The sequence below is a fragment of the Protopterus annectens genome, chromosome 5.part0 (assembly GCF_019279795.1).
Source record: "Protopterus annectens isolate FY-2018-M chromosome 5.part0, PAN1.0, whole genome shotgun sequence".
NCBI classification, from domain to species: domain Eukaryota; kingdom Metazoa; phylum Chordata; order Ceratodontiformes; family Protopteridae; genus Protopterus; species Protopterus annectens.
The window spans coordinates 631,902,301-631,923,693 of record NC_056735.1 but is presented as its reverse complement, the minus strand read 5'-3'; the positions used below and the strand labels follow the sequence as shown (position 1 = coordinate 631,923,693).

Here is a 21,393-nt window from a genome sequence, read left to right as displayed (position 1 = left end):
CCCGAAACGCATCAAATTCTGTACCAAAAATTACTGAAGTTCTGAATATTTTAAAGGAGTTTGGAGGTGGGATCTACAGAAAAGTGAAGGAGTCAACTTCATAAAAATAAATGGAATTTGTGGAAACAATACATGCAGAACAAAGTTCAGGAGGAGGAGTACTGAAGTTTAATGGCAGTCATGAATTGAGCAATTTACATAATGTTGGAATGAATGAATACCATTAAAAGAAAGTGCGCACAAACACATACACACATGCTGAATTACAATAACAGTGGGAACTGTTATTATGACTTGCTTCTTTTCTGTTCATGCATGTAAACATGTGTTATAGAGTTGATTGGTTTAGGGGTTCAGTAACCCTGTCCCACGTGTTATAGATTTTGATTTACCAATTTTCATTGAAAGAAAGTTAGTGAATCAGAATTTGATTATAAAAGTTATTATGTAATGTAATATAACTGATTTAATGCAGTCTGGGGTAGCAGGAGGTGGATACGAATTTGTAATATTTTTTTACGTGCCAGTCAGAAATATGTTGAATTAGTGCAGCATTTGATGTTGCATGCATAGTCACACCACAGTGACTAAATCACAGCAGCAATGACATCCGCTAGAGTAGATGTAACTGTGCTGTTTCAGCTGATTTATTTTCATGTTGGTATAAATACTGTCATGTAAAGATAATGGTGACATACTGTACATTCTAATAGGTTAGTACTCGAGAATCCAACACTTATTTACCCTAGTTTGTGTATGTATGTGCTAATGCTGTCAATTCGTATCTGACTCATGGTGAGCCAGAGGACAAGTTATGCAGGCTATCCAAAGAAATTTTCATGGCAGATGTACAAAAGTAGGTTGCTAGTCCTTTCTCCCAGCCTATTCTCACCAGAAATCCAAGTCCTTTCTTGAATATAGATTCTTCGTATAATAGATAGACACCCTGCCTCTGTGCCTTCAGGCTGGAGTTTCACTGAAATTTAGTTTGAGTTCTGCTGTTTATTTTTCCTACATTTGTAATTTTTCTTTAATTTAATGTGAATGACAAGTTAGGGGTTGCTGTGGGGCATGGATATAACTCAACCATGTTAGATCAACAGATGTGTGGAATGCCTATGTCTGGATTATGAGTATGAACAAATATATAATCTATATTAATTATCATTTTAAAGTAAATAATACAGTATTTTACATTTAATTAATTATTAGCAGCTTACTACCTAACAGTATACTAGCTCACTTTGAGCTAACACTTCTAGTACACTGACTGAAGACAGATGTTCTTCATCTCACATTGCTGCAGTCCTTACATATGGGTAGTCCGCTGTCCTCGGTCGGCCCGAATACCAAAGTATTAGGCTGACGTCGGTCAAGGCGCTTAAGACTGACATCAGGACGTCAGGGTACAAATGCGCATGACCGACGTCATATCCTCAGTCTTTTTTGCCGCATGGTCCGATGCAGAAGCAGCGTTGCAAGTGCCGTTCGGCGTTCTGAAATTTTTCGAGTTCGGAGTTTCAGACCGAATCAAAGTTGGCTAAGTACCCCGTTGGGGAATATTTTGGTTTTTTCTTGCCTCAGTGTTTTACCGGATGTCAGAAAAAGTGAATAACTATTTCTTGTGGGAAACAGATACCGCATAGGGATTATCATTCTTTGTGTATTCCTTGTCTGGGGCCTGAGCACGACGTTGTTGGGTGTCGCTTTTGTGCTAGGTTCAATAAGCGCACTATTAAGCGAAGGTTAGATTGTGCTAGGCTGGTCTTCGGGAAGCGGTGCAATTATAATATGCCGTCGGATTCTCCGGCGCCCGCTTCTTCGAAGAAGCTCAAAGACAAAGCAGTTAAACCCAGGCAAGATGAGTCGTCCGTTCCGGACGCCGGTTCTTTAGAGGCGTCAGTGGAACCGGTGGTTCCGACGGAGGCTTCTCTGGAGTCCCAAGGGGAGACTTTGATATTGCAGGATGTGGCCTCTCAGGAGGCAGGTCAGGCTGAAGGGGCTTCTCAGGTTACTGTGCTCCCCTCCCTTCCTAGGGTGGTTAGGCCCTCTCCTTCTGTTTCCAAGGCTTCTCCCAGAGGTAGGCCAGGTTTAGCTTCTGTTGGTGTCACTCCTAGTTCAGCAGGGTCTGTGCCCAAGAAGCACATGCTTAAAATGGCAGAAGATTTGATTACTCTGATTAGAGGTTCTTTGCCCCCTCCTGATAAGAGGCCTAGGGTGGAGCCAGAGTTGGGGAGTTTTGAGCAGGCTTCGGATGTTTCAGAGTCTTCGGCTGAAGACTTGCAGGAGTACTCTCCTTATTCTGATTCTGATGCAGATGATTCACTCCTTCTGCTTCTCCTCCAGAGGATTTTTCTTTTCAGAGACTCTTCATTCCATGAGGGAACATTTTAAGTGGGAAGGTCAGGACTTCTCTGATTCCAGGAAAAGGCTTAGGGAATTTTTGCTTTTACCCCAGCATAGGCCCTTGGCTATACCCCTGTTCTGGATGTTGTGGAAGATGTGTTTGCAGAGGCTTCACTTAATCCTGATTCTCTGCCTCCTGCTCCTGTTAAACCGGATAGGTATTACAGGGTGCCTGAGGCTCATAAATATCTTTATAAGAGTCCTAGGGCGGACCCAGAAACTGTTAGTCAGGGACCTAAAGGTGTCAAGGCCTCTGTTGTAAAAAATCCGGTTCCTCCAGATAAAGAGGCCAGAGCTTTGGATAGATGGGGAAAGAAAGTCTATACATCTTCTACCTTAGCTATGAGGGCTTTGAATTGCCAGTTTCATATGTTGAAATATCAAAACTATCTTCTTTCTCAATTGAAGTCTAAGGTGGATGCTCTGGCGGAAGGCATTGAGTGTAAGGAATTACAAGATTTGGTGCATGTTTCTGAACAGGTGGGTAAGTATTCTTTACAATGTGGTTTTGATGCTGTACAGGCCTCGTCTAGGGTGGCTGCCACTGGTTCAGTTCTTCGCAGGCATGCCTGGCTGAGGGATCAGAATTTATCTGACCATGTTAAGACAAGGATTTTGGATGCTCCTTTACAGTCTGATGTGTTGTTTGGTTCACCTGTGGAGTCAGTCTTGAAGAAAATGGAAGACAAGGCTAAGTCTATGCAGGCTGTTAAAGATTTTTTGCAAGTTCAGCCTCCGAAGTTTAGTAGGAATTGGCCTGCTAAGGGATGGACATATCCTTCTTATGATTCTCAGTCTAGGGGTAGATCTAGACGTGGTAGGGGCAGAGCTCAGAGCTCTTTCAGACCTAGAACAGGGAGTTCACCTGCACAATCTTCGGGTGAGGGCAGGGGCCAGTCCTTTCGTAAACAGGCCCAATGACCTACCTTTTCAGCTGCCAGATCCTTCTTGCCTGGCAGCACCTTTGGGAGGAAGGTTGGCACTCTTCAAGGAAAATTGGAATTTGATTACCCAAGACAAATGGGTATTAGATATCATACACCAAGGTTACAAGTTTTATTTCCATACCTTGCCTCCTTTCAAAGGCATGCCGGACGTTCCTCCTCAGCAAAGACTAGAGGCTCACAAACAAATTTCTCTGCTACTTCAAATAAGGGCCATACAACCGGTCCCTCTGCCAGAAGTGGGCCTAGGATTTTATTCCCGCCTGTTCCTAGTACCAAAGAAAGGGAACACGTGGAGACCAATTTTGGATTTATCTGTCCTCAACACATATCTGGACATTCCCAAGTTCAAAATGTTGACGTTACAACAGCTTTTACCTCTGCTGGGCAAAGATCACTGGATGGTGACTCTGGATCTCAAGGAGGCTTACCTTCATGTTCCTATCAGGCTCAGTTGCAGGAAGTATCTGCGGTTTCGGGCTGGGACTTCTCATTATCAGTTCTCTGCATTGCCCTTTGGCTTATCTACTGCGCCCAGAGTGTTCACGAAGGTTCTGGCTCCAGTGATAGCTTTCTTCAGGCTAGGAGGAATACAAATCTATCCTTATTTGGACGATTGCCTGATTCTGGCCCAAGGAAAGGACGAACTTCTTCATCATTTACAGTATGTGATAGCAGTGTTAAGATGCCTGGGGTATTCTGTGAACGAAATAAAGTCCAGTCTAGTACCCTCTCAGGACATGTGCTTTCTGGGTGTGAGACTGAATACAGCATCCCAGATGGCCTTTTGACCCCGGACAAACAAAAGAATCTTTCTCTTTACTTCCATCAATTGTCTCGTCAGTCCAGGCTGACTGCAAGGACAGTCCTTCAAGCCTTGGGGTTCATGGCATCTTGTATTCTGGTACTTCCCAATGCCAAACTGCATATGAGGAAGCTACAATGGTATCTCAAAAATGTATGGACACAGCACTGCCAAGATATGGACACTGTCATTCAGATAATACCTTGCATTCAAAAGGAATTTTTGTGGTGGGCTCAGGAATGTCACCTAAACAAGGGACTCTCTGTGACCCGGCCAGAGGCGAGTCAGATTCTAATGACAGATGCCTCAGACAAAGCTTGGGGAGCTCATCTAAATGGAAAATGGGTACAAGACATGTGGCCTGCCAGACTTCAACATCTACATATCAACTTGAAGGAGATGTTAGCAGTCCAATTTGCATTAATAGCTTTCAAGGATTTACTTCTTCCAGGGCAGGTGTTGGTTCTAACAGACAACACAACTGTCATGTGGTACATCAACAAGCAAGGGGGAATGCATTCTTATCCTCTGTGCAGACAAGCAATGATTTTGTGGGAGACTGCTCTCAGTTTACAGCTAAATCTTCAGGCAAGGTTTCTGCCAGGAGCACAGAACTCCTTAGCGGATGTGTTGAGCAGACAAATTATGGATCCCCACGAGTGGAAATTGGATCCTCATGTATTTCAGAAATTGACAGTGTTATGGGGAACTCCAGACATAGATCTGTTCGCTTCTCCACTAAACTACCAGCTGCCAAAGTTTTGCACATAAAGGTTTCATCCCACAGCCTGGAAAGTGGATGCTCTCTCATTCAATTGGAGCAATCTTCATGTGTATGCCTTTCCACCTCTGCCTCTCCTCCCAAAGGTACTCCTGAAGGTCAGACAGGACAAGCCAAACATGATTTTAATAGCTCCAGATTGGCCTCGACAGCACTGGTACCCATTACTGAGAAGTCTGGTGCAGGAGCCTCCTTGGCCTTTACCTTGATTCCTCACCTGCTGTCTCAGGAGAACAGTCATTTACTCAATGTCAAACTTCACTCTCTACATCTAACAGCCTGGCATATTCTGTTTTAAACCCTGGAGGGTCTCAGCTTCCACAACAAGTTTTGAATGTTATTTTGGAGGCCAGAAGGCCTAGTACAAGGAAAGTGTACGCAGATAAATGGAGGAGATTTTTATTTTGGAGTACAGCAAAGGACTTTGATGTTTCTAAGCCTAATTTAAGTGTGGCTCTTCAATACCTTACTGAGTTACTGGACAAAGGTCTGTCCTTCTCCTCTATTAAGGTTCATGCTGCAGCAATTTCTGCTCACTATGATTGTGACCCACCATTGTTTTCTCATCCTTTGTTTAAGCAATTCCTTAGAGGGGCAAAGAATATAAGACCCCCACATAGAGCTCCTACTCCTGCTTGGGATCTCAATTTTGTGTTGGAGAAACTCACTCTACAACCTTTTGAGCCTGCAGCTACTGCCGAGTTGAAATATTTATCATGGAAGACTGCTTTTTTGTTGGCCATTACCTCTGCGAGAAGGGTTTCTGAATTACAGGCCCTTATGGCGGTTGAGCCTTTCTTAATTTTCCATAAGGATAGGGTATCTTTGCGTACTAATCCTTCCTTTATGCCTAAAGTGGTTTCTAGTGTGGCTTTAAACCAAACTATTCATTTGCCTACTTTTTATGCAAACCCCCAAAATAAAGGGGAAAAGATTTTACACACTTTGGATATACACAGGCAATTGCGATATTATTTGAGCAGAACTAAAGGGTTCAGGCAGTCTCAGCAGTTATTTGTTTCTTTTGCTTTGGGTTCTCAGGGCAAACCTGTTTCAAAACAAACTATTTCTAAGTGGATTGGTTTTGTATTGCTTTCTGTTATTCCCATCATGGTAAAGAGGTTCCAGCTGGGATTAGGCCTCATTCCACTAGGGCTACTGCCACTTCTACAGCTTTTTTAAGGGGTGGCTACTAAAGATATTTTGGAGGCAGCTACTTGGAGTTCAGTGCATACTTTCTCTAAGCATTACCACCTTCCACTTTACTCTAAATCTAGGGCTGGTTTTGCCACTGCAATTTTACAGGGCATTTTGGCAGCTCCTAATGCTTTATAGTTTTGCCATCCTCCCTTACCTCTGCTTTGGGATTCTACCCATATGTAAGGACTGCAGCAATGTGAGATGAAGAACATAGTACAGTGTTGTACCTACCATAAATGTAGATGTTCGAAGATCTACATTGCTGCAGTCCAATTTACCCTCCCTCCTTCCCCTCTGTAGTTAGAGGCGGTGGTGTAGTTTGGGTTGTGAATATTGTAAATATTGTAAATATGATTAGTGCAGGGGTGGTTGGTTGTTTTTTGCTGTCTTTTGGTTTTGGCCTTTCTTTTTAGGGCCTTCTGACATCTGGGGCAAGAAAAGACTGAGGATATGACGTCGGTCATGCGCATTTATACCCTGACGTCCTGATGTCAGTCTTAAGCGCCTTGACCGACGTCAGCCTAATACTTTGGTATTCGGGCCGACCGAGGACAGCGGACTACCCATATGTAAGGACTGCAGCAATGTAGATCTTCGAACATCTACATTTATGGTAGGTACAAAACTGTACTTTTGTTTGTGGTCTCATACTTCCGGACACATCTTACTTTGCACTAGTACTTCACAATGTGTAATGTTTTACTTTTGCTATTTAAGTGTTCAAAGTTCTACAACTATTTATTATTAATTCAGCATTTTTATTTTGTAGGGACAAAGCTGGTGGCTATGGAATCCAAGCTCTTGGAGGAATGCTGGTAGAATGGGTCCATGGGGATTTTCTGAATGTTGTAGGATTTCCTCTTAACCACTTTTGCAAAAAATTAGGTGAACTGCATAACCCACCAACAGAAAGACCCATACAACGCATAAAATATGATTCTATTCCATATGTAGAAACGTTTGAAGGTTTGAGTGACACAGAGCCTAGCTTACCAGATTCAAAAAACAATTTACCAGGTCACTTGAACACTAGGACAGCTGCTGTGGACATGGTTTGCATCTGGTCACATGGCAATAAGAACATCCCCGAAAGTCAACAAAATTCTGAGAAGGAAGCTGAGCTTATCAAAATCGCAGCATTACCATCAGTGGCTTCTGTGAATGTGGAGTTTCCTCACAGAATTGCTGAACTCCTGGATGGATTTAAAGCATCAAAGGTATTTCTTACTTTGCAGCATGGGTTTTTTTTCTTGAAAACTGCAACTTGATTGTCATCTATAGAAGTTCGAGAATGCAACTGCTTAATTTATGAGCTTCTGATGCAAGTCTCTGGTACTTTTCTAGGTTAGCTTCACTTTCCCCAGACTCTTTTTACCTTGCCACCATCCTTTAAAAGGAGGTCCTTCCTTTGGTAACAGTCATTCCTAATAGTTATGGGATTTCATGCTATTAATGTAAGGCACCTCCTCCTGCAGTTTCTTCTTCTGGACTCCAAGCCATCTCTGTCCTACATGAGCGCACTCCTGGTTGTGGCTGTCTTTGCAATGTTCCACCATAATGTCTGACTTTCTGTTGATGATCTTATCACTACTAAATGGAAAGTCCCTTTTGGCTAGCATCTTACTCACAGTTGTCAAATCTGACATTGGCTTTTCCTCTGGTGTTTGACCTATTGACAGGGTACTTCACACTGGGCCCAGTTCTTCCTTCTCCTTGGCGTTAAGCACAGTGCCTACTTGCCTAGCATCAGGCATTATAACCAGCCAGTGTTTTTTCTGTAGCTTTTTTCTGTTTCATAATTATTTACTGCTCCTGTCATAGTTTCATAGTTTTCACTCATGCAGTAATATGTATGCCTTCGTTTTTCTCAGAAAATGTCACAAATCCTCCTTGGGAGGCAGGTTCAAGCACTAGTGTCCTCCTACCAGTCTACTCTCAAGGAAAAACTTCAAGGTAAAAGATGTTGGAGAGTTACTATCCCCGTTTGTGGAACATAGGCTGCTTGATCTTCTTTGAGAAGATCTGGTTCCTAAGGTGGGTGTGGAAGAATTTAGATTAGTTCAGTTCAGAGAGTTAATGCTGTGGGTTAGTGCTAAGTTTAATGCCTGTTAGTCACCCCTTAAAAGAAGAACTTGAACTTAGTGGGTTTGCTTTGCTAATGTAAGGGTAAAAATTGACAAAGAAGACCAATGCTTTCCATTCTGCCTACCTGATGATAGTTTGTTGGGGATTCTACTCCAGCAGATTCTGGAGTGGAGTCATTGTCCCCTGTAGATATGCCTTCTCCCCAGATGTACCTTTTGTAGGCTAAAGTGCTGTTGGCTAGGTGTCCTCATACTCAGAATTTTTGTAAACAGGGTAGTTGGAACATTGCCTAAGTATATATTTTTGTTAAGTGGCAACTTGTGAGGACAATACAGTATATGAGAAGGCTCAGGAATTGTTTACTCCTTTTTAGCTGGTGTCTGTCCCTTTCAGTTGTTGTAAGAAGCATGGGAATCACAGGCCACTAAGAGGAAAGGTATATATTGCTCCATTTGCAAATGTCATTGCAAATGTATAAGCATGGTGTAGCCATATTTCATGGATAGTGAAGACATTTAGGAATTACTTAAGAATTGGTGTTAATGAAGTTATTAAAATCACTGGAATACACTACTTGGTAATGTTTTTCCAGATTACAGGTAGCCTGTAGTGATTCTGCTATAGCAGAAAACAGAATTTAATAACTTTTTTTAGTGTTTTATTACAGAAAATGAACAGCTGTTTAGGCTTACCTGATTTGACAGGATATTTTAGAGCAACATGGATATAAGGCTGTTATACGTAACAAAAGCAGAAAACTACAATTCAAGTGGAAAGTGATGATGATAAAGCGGGGAGGGGGGGGTTTCAAGAATTAAGGAGAGTGGTATTTTTGATTCAGATCCTTAAGTAGAATACAGTCATATAGCTAATTATATTCTTAAAGCAGTATAAATTTTTCTAAGAACTAAGCCAACAAAGGAATGAAGAAAGGAGATTCTGCTGATAGTGTCACTGCAGATAGTGGTATATAAAAGAGGCAAAAGGAGGCTGGAATTTACTGGAAGAAACTGGCAAAGGAACCAAGATATTGGGAACAAGTAATTAGGGAGGGAAAAATAATAGAATGGGAAGAGGCCAAGAAAACATTAAAACTGCAGGCTAGGTACTGCCTTCCCTGTTAGGGATTGATATTAGAGTATTGACAAAGAGAAAGGCATAGGAGAAACCTCATTGAAGGCCCTAACTTTTTTAGTTGAATCTAGACTAGAAGCTGCTGTTATAAAAAGGGATAATTAGTAAAGCATATAAAATATTGCACAATAGCTATAGGAATCAATCAACATGGGTTAAAAAAGATTAGGAAGAGGGACTGGGTAAGCAATTCACAAAGAAACAATGGGAGGGCATATGTATGGCTCGCAGATGTGCAACAAAGTCTAGAAAATTAAGGAATTTTGCTTGGAAGTGTTTGCATAGGTATTTTTATACCCTAAGCAGAATACAAAGAATTTTCCCTTGGGTAAAGGACAAATATTGTAGTTGTGTCGTGGAAGAAAGACATAACTGGGAGCATATGTTTCTGGAGTGTAATGAATTAGCATATGTAGCGTCGGGTTGATTTTTGTTATACAGAAGAGTATATGTGATGTATAATGTTTGTACCCATGAACATGTTAATACGGTTTGTTTTATTTTATGTAATGTAAGTTTGCCAATGTTACAAATAATAATTCATTAAAAGCGTTTAAAAAAAGATGGGCAACTGCTCTATGTATAAAAAGTGATATCTACATTTTGTATGTAACAATGAAGGTGGGACTTTTTCCTCGTAAATTTTTAAAATGCAACTATTACTAAGAAAACTTACTAAGCATCTGAGCACTGATAAGAGAATAGACAAAGTTAGTAGAGACAAACATTCCTGTCTCAATAGTAAAGTTGACAGACAATTTGACAGAATGGAAAGGATGATGCAGTTCTTATGTAGAAAAATTTCCAGACTCTAAAGTTAGAACATTTTAACATCTAAGTGCCAAAAGTAGGTATGACATCTCAGCTTCCATTGCCTAACTGTGACTCTGAACAAGTCACTTAACCAGACACCGCCTCTGGTCTGAGTCTGAAAAAGGTCCTTGGAGATCAGTGCCCTACCCATGATGACAAATACAGATAAATAAATTATGCCTTGTTTTTTCACAAACATGGAAGGTGTTTCTTTCATTGGATTTGAATTTCATATCTTGAACAGAATTAAATCTGCTATTAGAAGGGGGTGCATAGAAACAAATTCAGAAAAATTTTGAAACGTACTGGCAGATTTCATTAAGTTTTTCTGTTTTTCCAGCTTAAATTAAAACCTATTGTGTAATTGTTAGCTAAAAAAGCTTGTGTTTAATGCCACATTTTATATGTAACATCTAGTGCAAGGTACAAACATATTTATGTACAGTATCTGATTCGTTGTGCAGCACGTATGATTAACTTTTAAACAAAAATCAACTAATTTGATCTAAAAAGAATGTTGCCGTTTTCAAACTTCACATAAAAAAAGACTACTCAAAATGAAACACTTTTATTGAAAAAAGTTAGCGCTTTCATCCCACTACTTTTAAGACTTCAGATTCCTTCAGACTTTGAGTCTGAAAATGTCTTAAAAGTAGTGAGATGAAAGAGCTAACTCTTTAGTGAAAGTGTTTCGTTTTGAGTGAAGGCATGTTTTTTGTTTTTTATTTTAAGTATTTTAATTAATGTTTTAATATATGGGAGCTCATGATGATGTTGGTGTTCAAATGATTTATTTGTGAGATTCGTTAAGTTATTTACGCTGATTTGTTTTAAAAAAAAAAGTGTCTGAAGGAGTTCTTAATTGTGAATAAAGTGCTAATTTAGTCTTTCTTTTTTGTGGGTATCATTGGTACAGTTATTTTGTAGCATTGCTTATAAACCCCTGTAGTTGCATTTTTCTTTTTCTTTTAAATTTCTTTCCTTGCTGATGAGTTTTGCTCAGGCCAGTCTTTCATTATAACATCTTTCAGAAGTTGCATTTCTCAGTCATTATCAGTACACCTCTGAAATTCTTCAACTTTTTTTTCCGTCATTGGTAACCGCAGTATTATCCAGTGAATCTCTGATTCTTATGCTAGAAACTCTTCACATTTCTCTGGTAAATAATCTGTACTCATCATATCTGCTGCATAAATTCTTTACCCAGACACTTTCATGTCATACTTTCTTAGGTTATGTAGTTTCCTTTGCAGTGTGAGAAGTGCCTTATAGGGAGTTTCTGAATATGCATTAGAAAGGGGTTGTGGACTGTTTCCAACTGAATTTCTTTACCGTAGAATTTCTTACATCTGTACAGTACTGTTAACGGTTCCTTTTCTATCTGAGAGTATCTCTTTAGTGCATGTGTAAATTCATTTGATCCATGGACATCTGATCTGTTTTCATCTAGCATCATAGCTCATGCACCATTCTGACTGTCCTCTTCTTACAACATATCTGGCTTATTCACATCATTGAATTGTAAACTTTAAGCATTGGAAACTAGTTTATTAAGCATTTAAAATATGTTGGTCTCTCCAGGGCTTTCACTCCCAACTGTGTGTGTTCCTGTAACAGATGACGTTATGTTGTCCTATCTCACCTTCATTCTTGCTGGTTTGGTTCGGAACCGAACATTGGTTCCAACTCGGCCACATGCTAAAGCTCAGGATCTTTCACTGGCTTGAGGCTACAACCTGTCCCAAGATGCCTAGCTGCTATTCGCCAGATCTCTTTTGCCGCTTGCAGCTTCGGGATTGCTCTTCGCTGGCTCAGGCTAAGTGGATTTTTTTCTTTGTATATTTACGACATTATTGCCTAAAAAATAGTAGTAGAATATCCTTTTCTTATCTCTATATCTAGTGTGTCTCTTGTTTTTTGAGGAAAAGTCTTTCCATTCTTGTTGACTTTAAGTTTGACATCATTTTTCTAGGCCTCTGTCTAGTGTTGCCATTCTGAGGAATCCGTTTAAGTTAGAGGATTCCCTTCTTCCTTTCCTTAGCCCGTTTTAGTTAGATGGCTTCCCCTTTTCTTTCTTCTCCGTTTAAGTTAGAGGAGTGCGTCGTTTAAGTTCGAGACCCTTCTCTAACTTTCTTCCATCTTCCTATTTTTTCCAAAAAAAAAAAAAAGAAAGAAAGAGTTTGTTGTTCCTACTTTGATTAGTCGTGTTTGTTTTTTGTAGACTTGTGTAGTTGTTTGCCTTTCAGTGAGATTTAACTGACCTGGTGTCTTTCACTGCTAATTGTATCCTTACACTGTTAGTCATTGTTTGTTGTAGGATATTGTAGGATAGTATAATTCTTTGTACTTGAGTGAGATTTAACTGACTAGTACATTTCTCTACTGATTGTATTTAAACTGTCAGAGTCAGGTTGTCTAAGGAGACCAAGCAGTCTGGTTTCAAGAAATGTGACTTGTGTACACAAAAAATATCACTTACTGATGGGCACACTAGTTGTGTGTAAGGCTTAGGCACCGTCCACCTGCAGAACTCCTGTTCTGTTTGCCATGGGTTTAGCTCAAGGGTCCTGCAGGAGCGGAAAAATAAGCTTATTCTAAAGGGTTTGCTAAAGGGGCTTTTTGACTCGGCTGTTGAAGGGACTCAGGCTTCCAAACCTTCGGACAAATCACCCAAAACCTCTTCAGCTCCAGCCTCTGAGCCATCAAAGAGACTTGAGAAATTGAGCCATGTTGGTTCCACTGGTAGTTTCGGAACCATCGAGCAGTCAGAAAAGGAGCCGGTCACTGTCCCTGGACCTGATTCATTTGGTGCCGCAGTCTCCTTTACTGCAATCGTCGGCAGGTAGCCACAAGTCTTCCCATTCCTCTCGGTCATCCAGGAGTCTTTTGGATGATGATGTGGAATGGGTGGTAAGAAGATTGCTTCGTACACCGGCCTTGGCAAAAATTCTCTCCAGGCCAGCCCAGAGGGTCATGGATCTGACCCCAATAGCTTCTATACCTTCGGTTCCTCCTCCGACTCAGTCGAGTTTGGAGCCTGAGTGCCTGGAAGTCCTAGTGGTGGAACCTTCAGACCTGAAATCCATTCCCGGAGTTGCGGTGCTGATCTCCGCTCCGACCACTTCCATGTTGTCGTCCATGGAGGGATCTGGGGGCCAAAACTCCCTCGTTGGTTCTGGGGGGAGAGTCAAACCAGACCCCTTGTCAGATCCAACTCTCCCACTCGGGGCTTCGGCACAGGTGAATTCGGCTCCCACATCAGCCTCTGATCCATCCTCCTTGGCATGGGGGAGATCTCCCAGTTCCTCATAGCAGGAGGCTGTCTTGGCTCAGGATCGTGGTGCCTTCGAGGTTATGAGGAGCATGCTTTCCTCTGAGACTGCTCCATCCTCTGCTCCAGCTGCTCTTCTCCCCAAAGGGCCAGTGTCAACCTCTACACCATCCCTCCAGCCCCAGCATAGAGAACCAATGCCCCGGGATGCCCCAGGTGGCTAAACCCTCTCTTCCGAAACATCCCCCCGAGGAGGTCCCTCGGAAGAGAACGTGTTAGAGGAAATGCACAGACTCCCCTGAGTCTGTGACATTGGATATCGACGTAGAGGATTCAGAAGGGTCCCCACGTTCACCCGCTGAGGATGTCTCCTTTTCAGACATCCTAGAGATCCTGAAACAGAGAGGTGGCTGGAAAACCCTCTCCCCCTTCTGAAGATGAGTCAGTATACCTGGAGGCATTTGGTTCTCGACCCTCCACCTCTTGGGTGTTTTCGCCTTTCGACCAGCTCCTGGGTGTAGTCAGTCGGAAAGAGTGGAGCCTGTTCTGAGGAGGCCCAACAAATTTATTACAGCCCTGGAAGACAAGACCGTTTTTGACCAAAGGTGTCCCAGTAGATGCTATGGTGGTGGCGGCGGCCACCAAGAAGGAATTAGCTGAAACTTCTGCATCTGTCCATCCTCTGAATAAGGAGTCTCGAACGATACACAGATACGGATAGTGTATGTTCTCATCAGCGGCCTCTACTCTTTGGTCACTGAATTACTTATCCCATTTTACTCGTCCTCAGAGGGATCTCCTCAAAGAGCTAGGAGATACCATACAAGGTGCTACAGCTCAGGGAGTATCTGACAAAATAAACTCTCGGCTTCCGTCCTTAACCTCTATTACTAACTCCTTCTCCATGTGCATCATTTCTTATGCGGCCAATGGAGTGAGCAGGGCAGCAGGCACAGGAATAGCTCAAAGGAGACATTCCTGGATGCATCTTTGTGAGTTTGCTGAACCCTTTAAGTCTTCCTTTATTGATGCCCCATTTGATGGCTCATCCTTGTTCAGGCCAAAAGTGAAAGAGACTCTCACCAGGAGTGAGCAAGACTGCAAGACTCTGTCTGCCATGGGAATACCTTTTTCCACCCCTACTAGGCCTTATCCCAAAGGTCAGAAAGGCGGGAAAATGTGGTTCCAGAAATCCAAAGGAGCCTCGCCAGACACTCATGGTGAATTTTCCCCTAGGGGTAGAAGAGAAATAACAGAAGATGCCATCCTCATGGCAGAGCGGGTCCGCAGAACCAGGGTGACAGAGATACGTTCTCAGGTTGACCCTTCCAGCGCTCCTGAAAGGAAGCTCGTCTGTCAACCTTTGGAGGCAGTCAGGGGACGATTATCACTTTACCCAAAAGCCTGGCTAGACTTGACTCAAGACAAGTGGGTGCAGTCCATCATATCCAGGAGATGCATCATTCCTTTCTTTCGTCCACCCTTTCCATCAGAGTCTGTCCCAGACAGATCACCCAGTCAAAGGGATCAGGCAACCCTAGAAATTCACAGGTTGCTAGAAAAAAAGAGTCATCCAAGAAGTCCCTGCAGACCAGATTGGGTCCGGAATTTACTCAAGGTTCTTTTTAGTTCCAAAAAAGACAGGGGACTGGAGACCAATTTTGGATATTCGCAGACTGAACAAGTCAGTAAAGAAAACGAAGTTCCGATGGTAACACTGCAGTCTGTACTCCCGTTTTTGAGACAGGACAACTGGATGTTTGCTCCATAGAACTTCATGATGCATGCTACCATATCAGGATGGACAGACAAGCCAGGAGATATTTACGCTTCATGCTGGGAACCAGTCATTACCAAATGTCCTTCAAGGATGCATCTGCAGTCCTTACAAATGGGTAGTCCTGTCGTCAGGCAGCCCTTCGGCCGGCCGGATTCCAAAGTCTGGGTCTGGCTTCGGCTGGTGTCGCACTTCACCCGACATCATAGCTGCAGTTTTTCGGGTGTAAAGGCATCAGCCGACGCCATTTTCCTCAGTCTTTCTTGCCGCGGGGCGCCCGAAGCAGAAGCTGTTCGCAAGTGCCGGTCGGTCAGAACCAGAGATTACTACGAATACTACTTCGAAGACTTCTAAAAAGCTAAGTACCCCGTTGGGGACTCTTTCTTGCCTCAGCCGATGTCAGAAAAAGTGAATAACTGTTTAACTTGTGGGAAACAAATACCTCATAAAGATTTCCACTCTTACTGCTTACCTTGTTTAGGCCCAGACCACGACGTAGTAGCTTGTCTAGCCTGTGCTTCTTTTAACCGACGGACGCTTAGACGTCGGTCGGAATTTGCAGAACAGTTTTTCGGCTCTGATTTTGCTTATATCATGCCGTCGGACCCTCCGACTTCACAAGTTACCAAAAAACGCAGGGAAAAGGACCGACACTCGCGGTCCGCGGTTTCGGCCGAAACCGCAGTTAAGCCAACCACGAGTGTCTCGGTTTCGGCTGAAACCGAGCAAGCGGTTCTTCCCCCAGCCGAAAACATGCCTTCTACCGAGGCCTCTTCTAGCCTGGTGGAATCGGCTTCTGAAATCCAACCTTCAGTTGCGGTTTCTCAGGAATTATCTGACACTATTCCCTTGGATATTTCAACCCCTGCACGTGGAGCTGCTAGGCCTCCTGCAGCCATGTCTATTAAGGCCTTTGCCAGGGCTAAAGCAGCCAAAGCTTCAAAAATGGTGCCTGTCAAACCTCCCTCCCACAGGCCCAGCACCAGTTCCCATATGCTTTCTTTGGCTGAGGATCTCATTTCTTTAATTCGTGGATCCCAGCCTCATCCAGACAGGACCTCTCATCCACCTCCAGAGAAGAGGCCTAGAGCAGAGCCCCCTGAGCCAGTATCCACAGATGATTCCTCTGATGACTCAGAACATACAGACCCTCCTGAGGCTCCTTATTCCCCTTACGAAGACTCTGATGCTGAAGAGTCCATTCCTTCAGCCTCTCCACCTGAGGAATTTTCCTTTGGGGAAACCTTGCATGCTATGAGGGAACAATTTCAGTGGCAGGGCCAAGATTTCTCAGACTCCAGAAAAAGGCTTAGAACCTTTCTACATTTGCCACAGCATAGGCCTTTAGCTATACCTCCAGTTCTTTCTGTTGTAGATGATGCATTTAATGATGCTTGCACTGCTCCTGATTCATTACCTCCGGCCCCTGCTAAGCCCGATAGGTTCTACAGGGTCCCGGACACTCATCACCATTTATACAAGGCTCCTTTTGCAGATCCAGAGACTATCTCCCAGGGCCCTAAAGCTGTAGCAACTACATCTACTAAAAAACCCCTCCCCTCTGAAAGGGAATCCAGATCCTTAGAGAGATGGAGTAAAAAAGTTTACACCTCTGCTACTTTGTCAGCTAGAGCTTTGAACTGTCAATTTCATATGATTCAATATCAAGAGTTTATGCTTGACCAGTTAACTAAAAAGCTGTCCTCTGAAGAATCTTTAGATAAAAAATATGTTCAGGAAATGGTACATAACATACAGCAGGTTAGTAACCATTCTTTAAAATGTGGCTATGATGCACTGGAGGCTTCCTTTAGATCAGCCATGACTGGCACAGTTATCAGGAGACATGCATGGTTGAAAGAGCAGGCATTACCAGACCATGTCAAATCAAAGCTTTTGGATGCACCCATGGACAAAGTCAATTTATTTGGTTCCCCTGCACAGCAGGTACTAAAAAAGATGGAAGAGAAGGCGAAATCTGTACAAACAGTGAAAGATTTCTTACAGGTTCAACCTCCAAGGTTTAGCAGGAACTGGCCCTCCAGGAATTGGTCCTTTCCGGACTCCTCTAAGACACAGAGAGGCAGGAATAGGCGTTCAAGAGGCAGAAACCAATCCAGGGGTGCCTACAGGGGACGCCAGTGGCAAGGTAACAACCAGCGGGGCACGGACGCAGCCACCACCACTACAACAACACAATCACAGTGACTTGGCTGTGGCGCCGCCTACCAGGGAACAACTGGAAGCACCCTTAGGCGGAAAGCTAACCTTATTTTCAAAGAACTGGCATTGCATCACAAGGGAAAAATGGATTTTGCAAACAATAGACCAAGGTTACAGGTTCCATTTCCATACTCTACCAGGAAAGAGATGAATGCCAAACCTACCACCTACTCAAAGGGCAGAAGCTCTAAAGCAAATATCTCAATTATTAAGAATGAGAGCTGTGGAAAAGGTACCATCTATGGTACAAGGAAAGGGATTTTACTCCAGACTCTTCCTGGTACCAAGAAAAGAGAGCAAATGGAGGCCTATTCTCGACCTGTCCACTTTAAACACATTCCTCATTGTTCCAAAATTCAAAATGCTGACCCTACAGCAGCTTCTTCCCATGCTGGGCAAGGAGTCTTGGCTGGTAACTCTAGATCTCAAGGAGGCATACCTGCACGTCCCCATACGACCAATTTGCAGAAGATACCTCAGATTTCTTGCAGGATCAGAGCATTATCAATTCTCAGCATTGCCCTTTGGCTTATCTACTGCGCCCAGAGTGTTCACGAAATGCCTGGCATCAGTAATTGCTCATTGCAGACTTCAGGGGATCCAAATTTATCCCTACCTAGATGACTGCCTGATACAAGCGGACAACAAAGGCAAGCTAACAGAAGACTTACAAAGAGTCATTTACCTGCTGCAAGCCCTGGGATATACAGTCAATATAAAAAAGTCAAGGCTGATTCCATCCCAAAGAATAACTTTTCTGGGTGCAGAGCTGGACACATCCAAACAAATGGCATTCCTAACTGCAGAAAAGAAAGAGCAACTACCTCTCTACTTCTTGGCATTAACAAAGCAGAACCATCTAACTGCAAGAAAGGTACTGCAAGCCCTAGGCTTCATGGCATCCTGCATAATTATGGTCCCTCATGCCAGACTGCATATGAGAAAGCTACAGTGGTACCTAAAGAATTTGTGGTCCCAACACAAGCACAGCCTAGAAACCAAAATTCCAATAATCCCATGCCTGAAGCAAGAGTTCCTATGGTGGGCTCAGGCCTGTCAATCAAACACAGGATTGCCCTTCTGCAACAGTCAACCAAGCCAAACCATCACGACAGATGCCTCAGACCTCGGTTGGGGGGCACACATGCTGGACAAGTGCATACAAGGCTTATGGACTCAAGACCAGCTGCCTGCACATAAATCTAAAGGAAATGCTGGCAGTAAAATTGGCAATCCAGTCATTCAGACCATTTCTCCAAGAAGGTCAGTTGATGATAAGGACAGACAACACCACAGTTATGTGGTACATCAACAAACAGGGAGGCACACATTCATATCCTCTATGCCGGCTGGCACTGGACCTATGGGATGTGGTTCTGAGCTACAACATTCAGTTACAAGCAATTTTTGTACCGGGAAAAGAAAACATTCTAGCAGACATATTAAGCAGAACTACCACAGATGCCCACGAATGGATGCTGCATCTGGACATCTTCAAAGCCATCACAAGAGAATGGGGATTACCACAAATAGACTTATTTGCATCCCCACTCAATCACCAGCTAAAGAAATTCTGCACAAGGACGTACCACCCACTTGCTTGGAAGGTGGACTCCCTATCTTTCAGTTGGAAAACCTGACAGCATCGCATTCCCACCACTTCCTTTGATGCACAAGGTGCTTTTGAAGATCAAAGAGGAACGTCCAAGGATCATTCTGATAGCTCCAGACTGGCCAAGACAACATTGGTACCCATTGCTGAGGAGCATGTCTCGGGAACAAATATGGGCACTGCCCCTGATCCCATTGCTGTTAACACAGAACAACTACAACATCCTGCATCCAAACCTGAAAACTCTGCAGCTAACTGCCTGGAACATTACATAGGAACAATTAACCCAAATTTATCCCAAAGGGTTAAAGACATAATCCTTGAGGCTCGTAGACCTTCAACAAGAAAGAATTATGCAGCAAAATGGAAAAGATATCTCATTTGGAGTACTGCAAAGGGAGAAGATGTGGCACTGGTAAACATAGCCAACATCCTGGAGTACTTGGCAGAGCTCTTCCATACAGACCTGTCTTATTCTTCCATCAAGATACATGCATCAGCTATTTCAGCAGAATACAGCTTGGATCCTCCTGTCTTCTCTCATCCTCTGCTCAGACAGTTTCTGAGAGGAATTAAAAATGTAAAACCTCCCAGGAAACCACCATTGCCAGCATGGGACTTGAACTTTGTGCTAGAAAAATTGACACTTCCCCCTTTCGAACCAGCAGCAACAGCAGAATTACAATACTTATCCTGGAAGACTGCTTTCCTGCTGGCAATCACCTCAGCATGAAGGGTGTCTGAACTACAGGCATTAATGGCAGTACAACCCTTCCTGATCTTCCATCAAGATAGAGTGTCCATGAGAACAAATCCTACATTTATGCCTAAGGTGGTATCCAGAGTGTCTTTAAATCAGGCTATCCACCTACCTACATTCTTCCCCAACCCACAGAACAGGGGAGAAAGACTGTTGCATACCTTGGATGTACATAGACAATTACGCTACTACCTGGACAGGACCAAGTCCAATAGAAAAACTGACCAGCTTCTGGTAGCATATGCAACAGGAAAGGAAGGAAAACCAATTTCAAAACAGACAATCTCCAAATGGATAGGAAATTGCATTAGATTTTGTTACTCCTACCACGGAAAGAAAACTCCAGAGAACATCAGGCCTCACTCCACAAGGGCTACAGCCACTACCACAGCTTTCTTACGAGGAGTGGCTACCAAGGACATTATAGAGGCTGCTACTTGGACCTCCGTGCATACATTTGCCAAGCATTACAATTTACCTTTATACTCTAGATCCCTAGCAGGTTTTGCCACTGCTGTTTTGCAAGGGATCCTAACTACACCATAATCTCTCCTTTTTCCTCCTCCCCTAGTTTAGCTATGGTATTCTACCCATTTGTAAGGACTGCAGATGCATCCTTGAAGGACATAGTACAGTTTTGTACCTACCATAAATGTAGATGTCCGATAGGAATGCATCTGCAGTCAGGATTACCCACCCACCTTCCCCTCTGTGGTACTCCTAGGGTATTTGCCATCCTTCAGCTAGCTTGGGGGGGATCTATTATGGTGTATTTGTTTGTATATATGTACATACATGCTTATTTTATGTATTTGCTCTCTACTATTTGGAAACATTGGTATTTATCCAAATTTAGCCATCCAAGAGGGCACCTGGCATCTGGGGCAAGAAACACTGAGGAAAATGGCGTTGGCTGATGCCTTTATACCCGAAAAACTGCAGCTATGATGTCGGGTGAAGTGCGACACCAGCCGAAGCCAGACCCAGACTTTGGAATCCGGCTGACCGAAGGGCTGCCTGACGACAGGACTACCCATTTGTAAGGACTGCAGATGCATTCCTATCGGACATCTACATTTATGGTAGGTACAAAACTGTACTTTCAGAGCTCTGCCCTTTGGTGTCACTACAGCCCCGAGAATGTTTACCAAATGCATGGCAGTAGTTACGGCTCACCTGAGGTTGTCATGGATTCCGGGTGTTTCCATACTTAGATGACTGGCTCCTGACTGCCACCACCGAGCAACTACTAACCAGGACAAGAGACACTACCATTCATTTCTGCTCAGAACTGGGCGTTACTATAACTTTATGAAAAATCTGGCTTGTTGCCAACACAGCATATTACCTTTATAGGGGCATACTTAAACTTAAAAGACATGGTGGCAAAACTGCCTCATGAAAGAGTTCAAACGCTACGCCATCAAGTGTCAATATTGCTCAAGAAGAAGAAAGTGCAAGTAAAATTTGTCCTCAAGGTTCTGGGTTCAATGGCTGCTGCAATAACGCTAGTTCCACTGGCACATCTACACATGAGAATATTGCAGTGGTTACTTTTCGCTCAGTGGTCCATGCAGGAGTT

At 43.2% G+C, this 21,393-nt stretch overlaps 1 protein-coding gene across 5 annotated transcripts in view; it reads left to right on the top strand.

Annotated features, from left to right (window-relative positions):
* ASMTL (acetylserotonin O-methyltransferase like) overlaps positions 1-21,393 on the top strand; it is a 1,454,724-nt gene that overhangs the window by 766,229 nt on the left and 667,102 nt on the right. For all 5 annotated transcript variants that reach the window (XM_044072474.1, XM_044072476.1, XM_044072473.1 and 2 more), the window contains one exon: positions 6,906-7,353. In XM_044072474.1, coding sequence (XP_043928409.1) covers positions 6,906-7,353 — 448 coding nt within the window. The remainder of the gene's footprint in view (positions 1-6,905; positions 7,354-21,393) is intronic.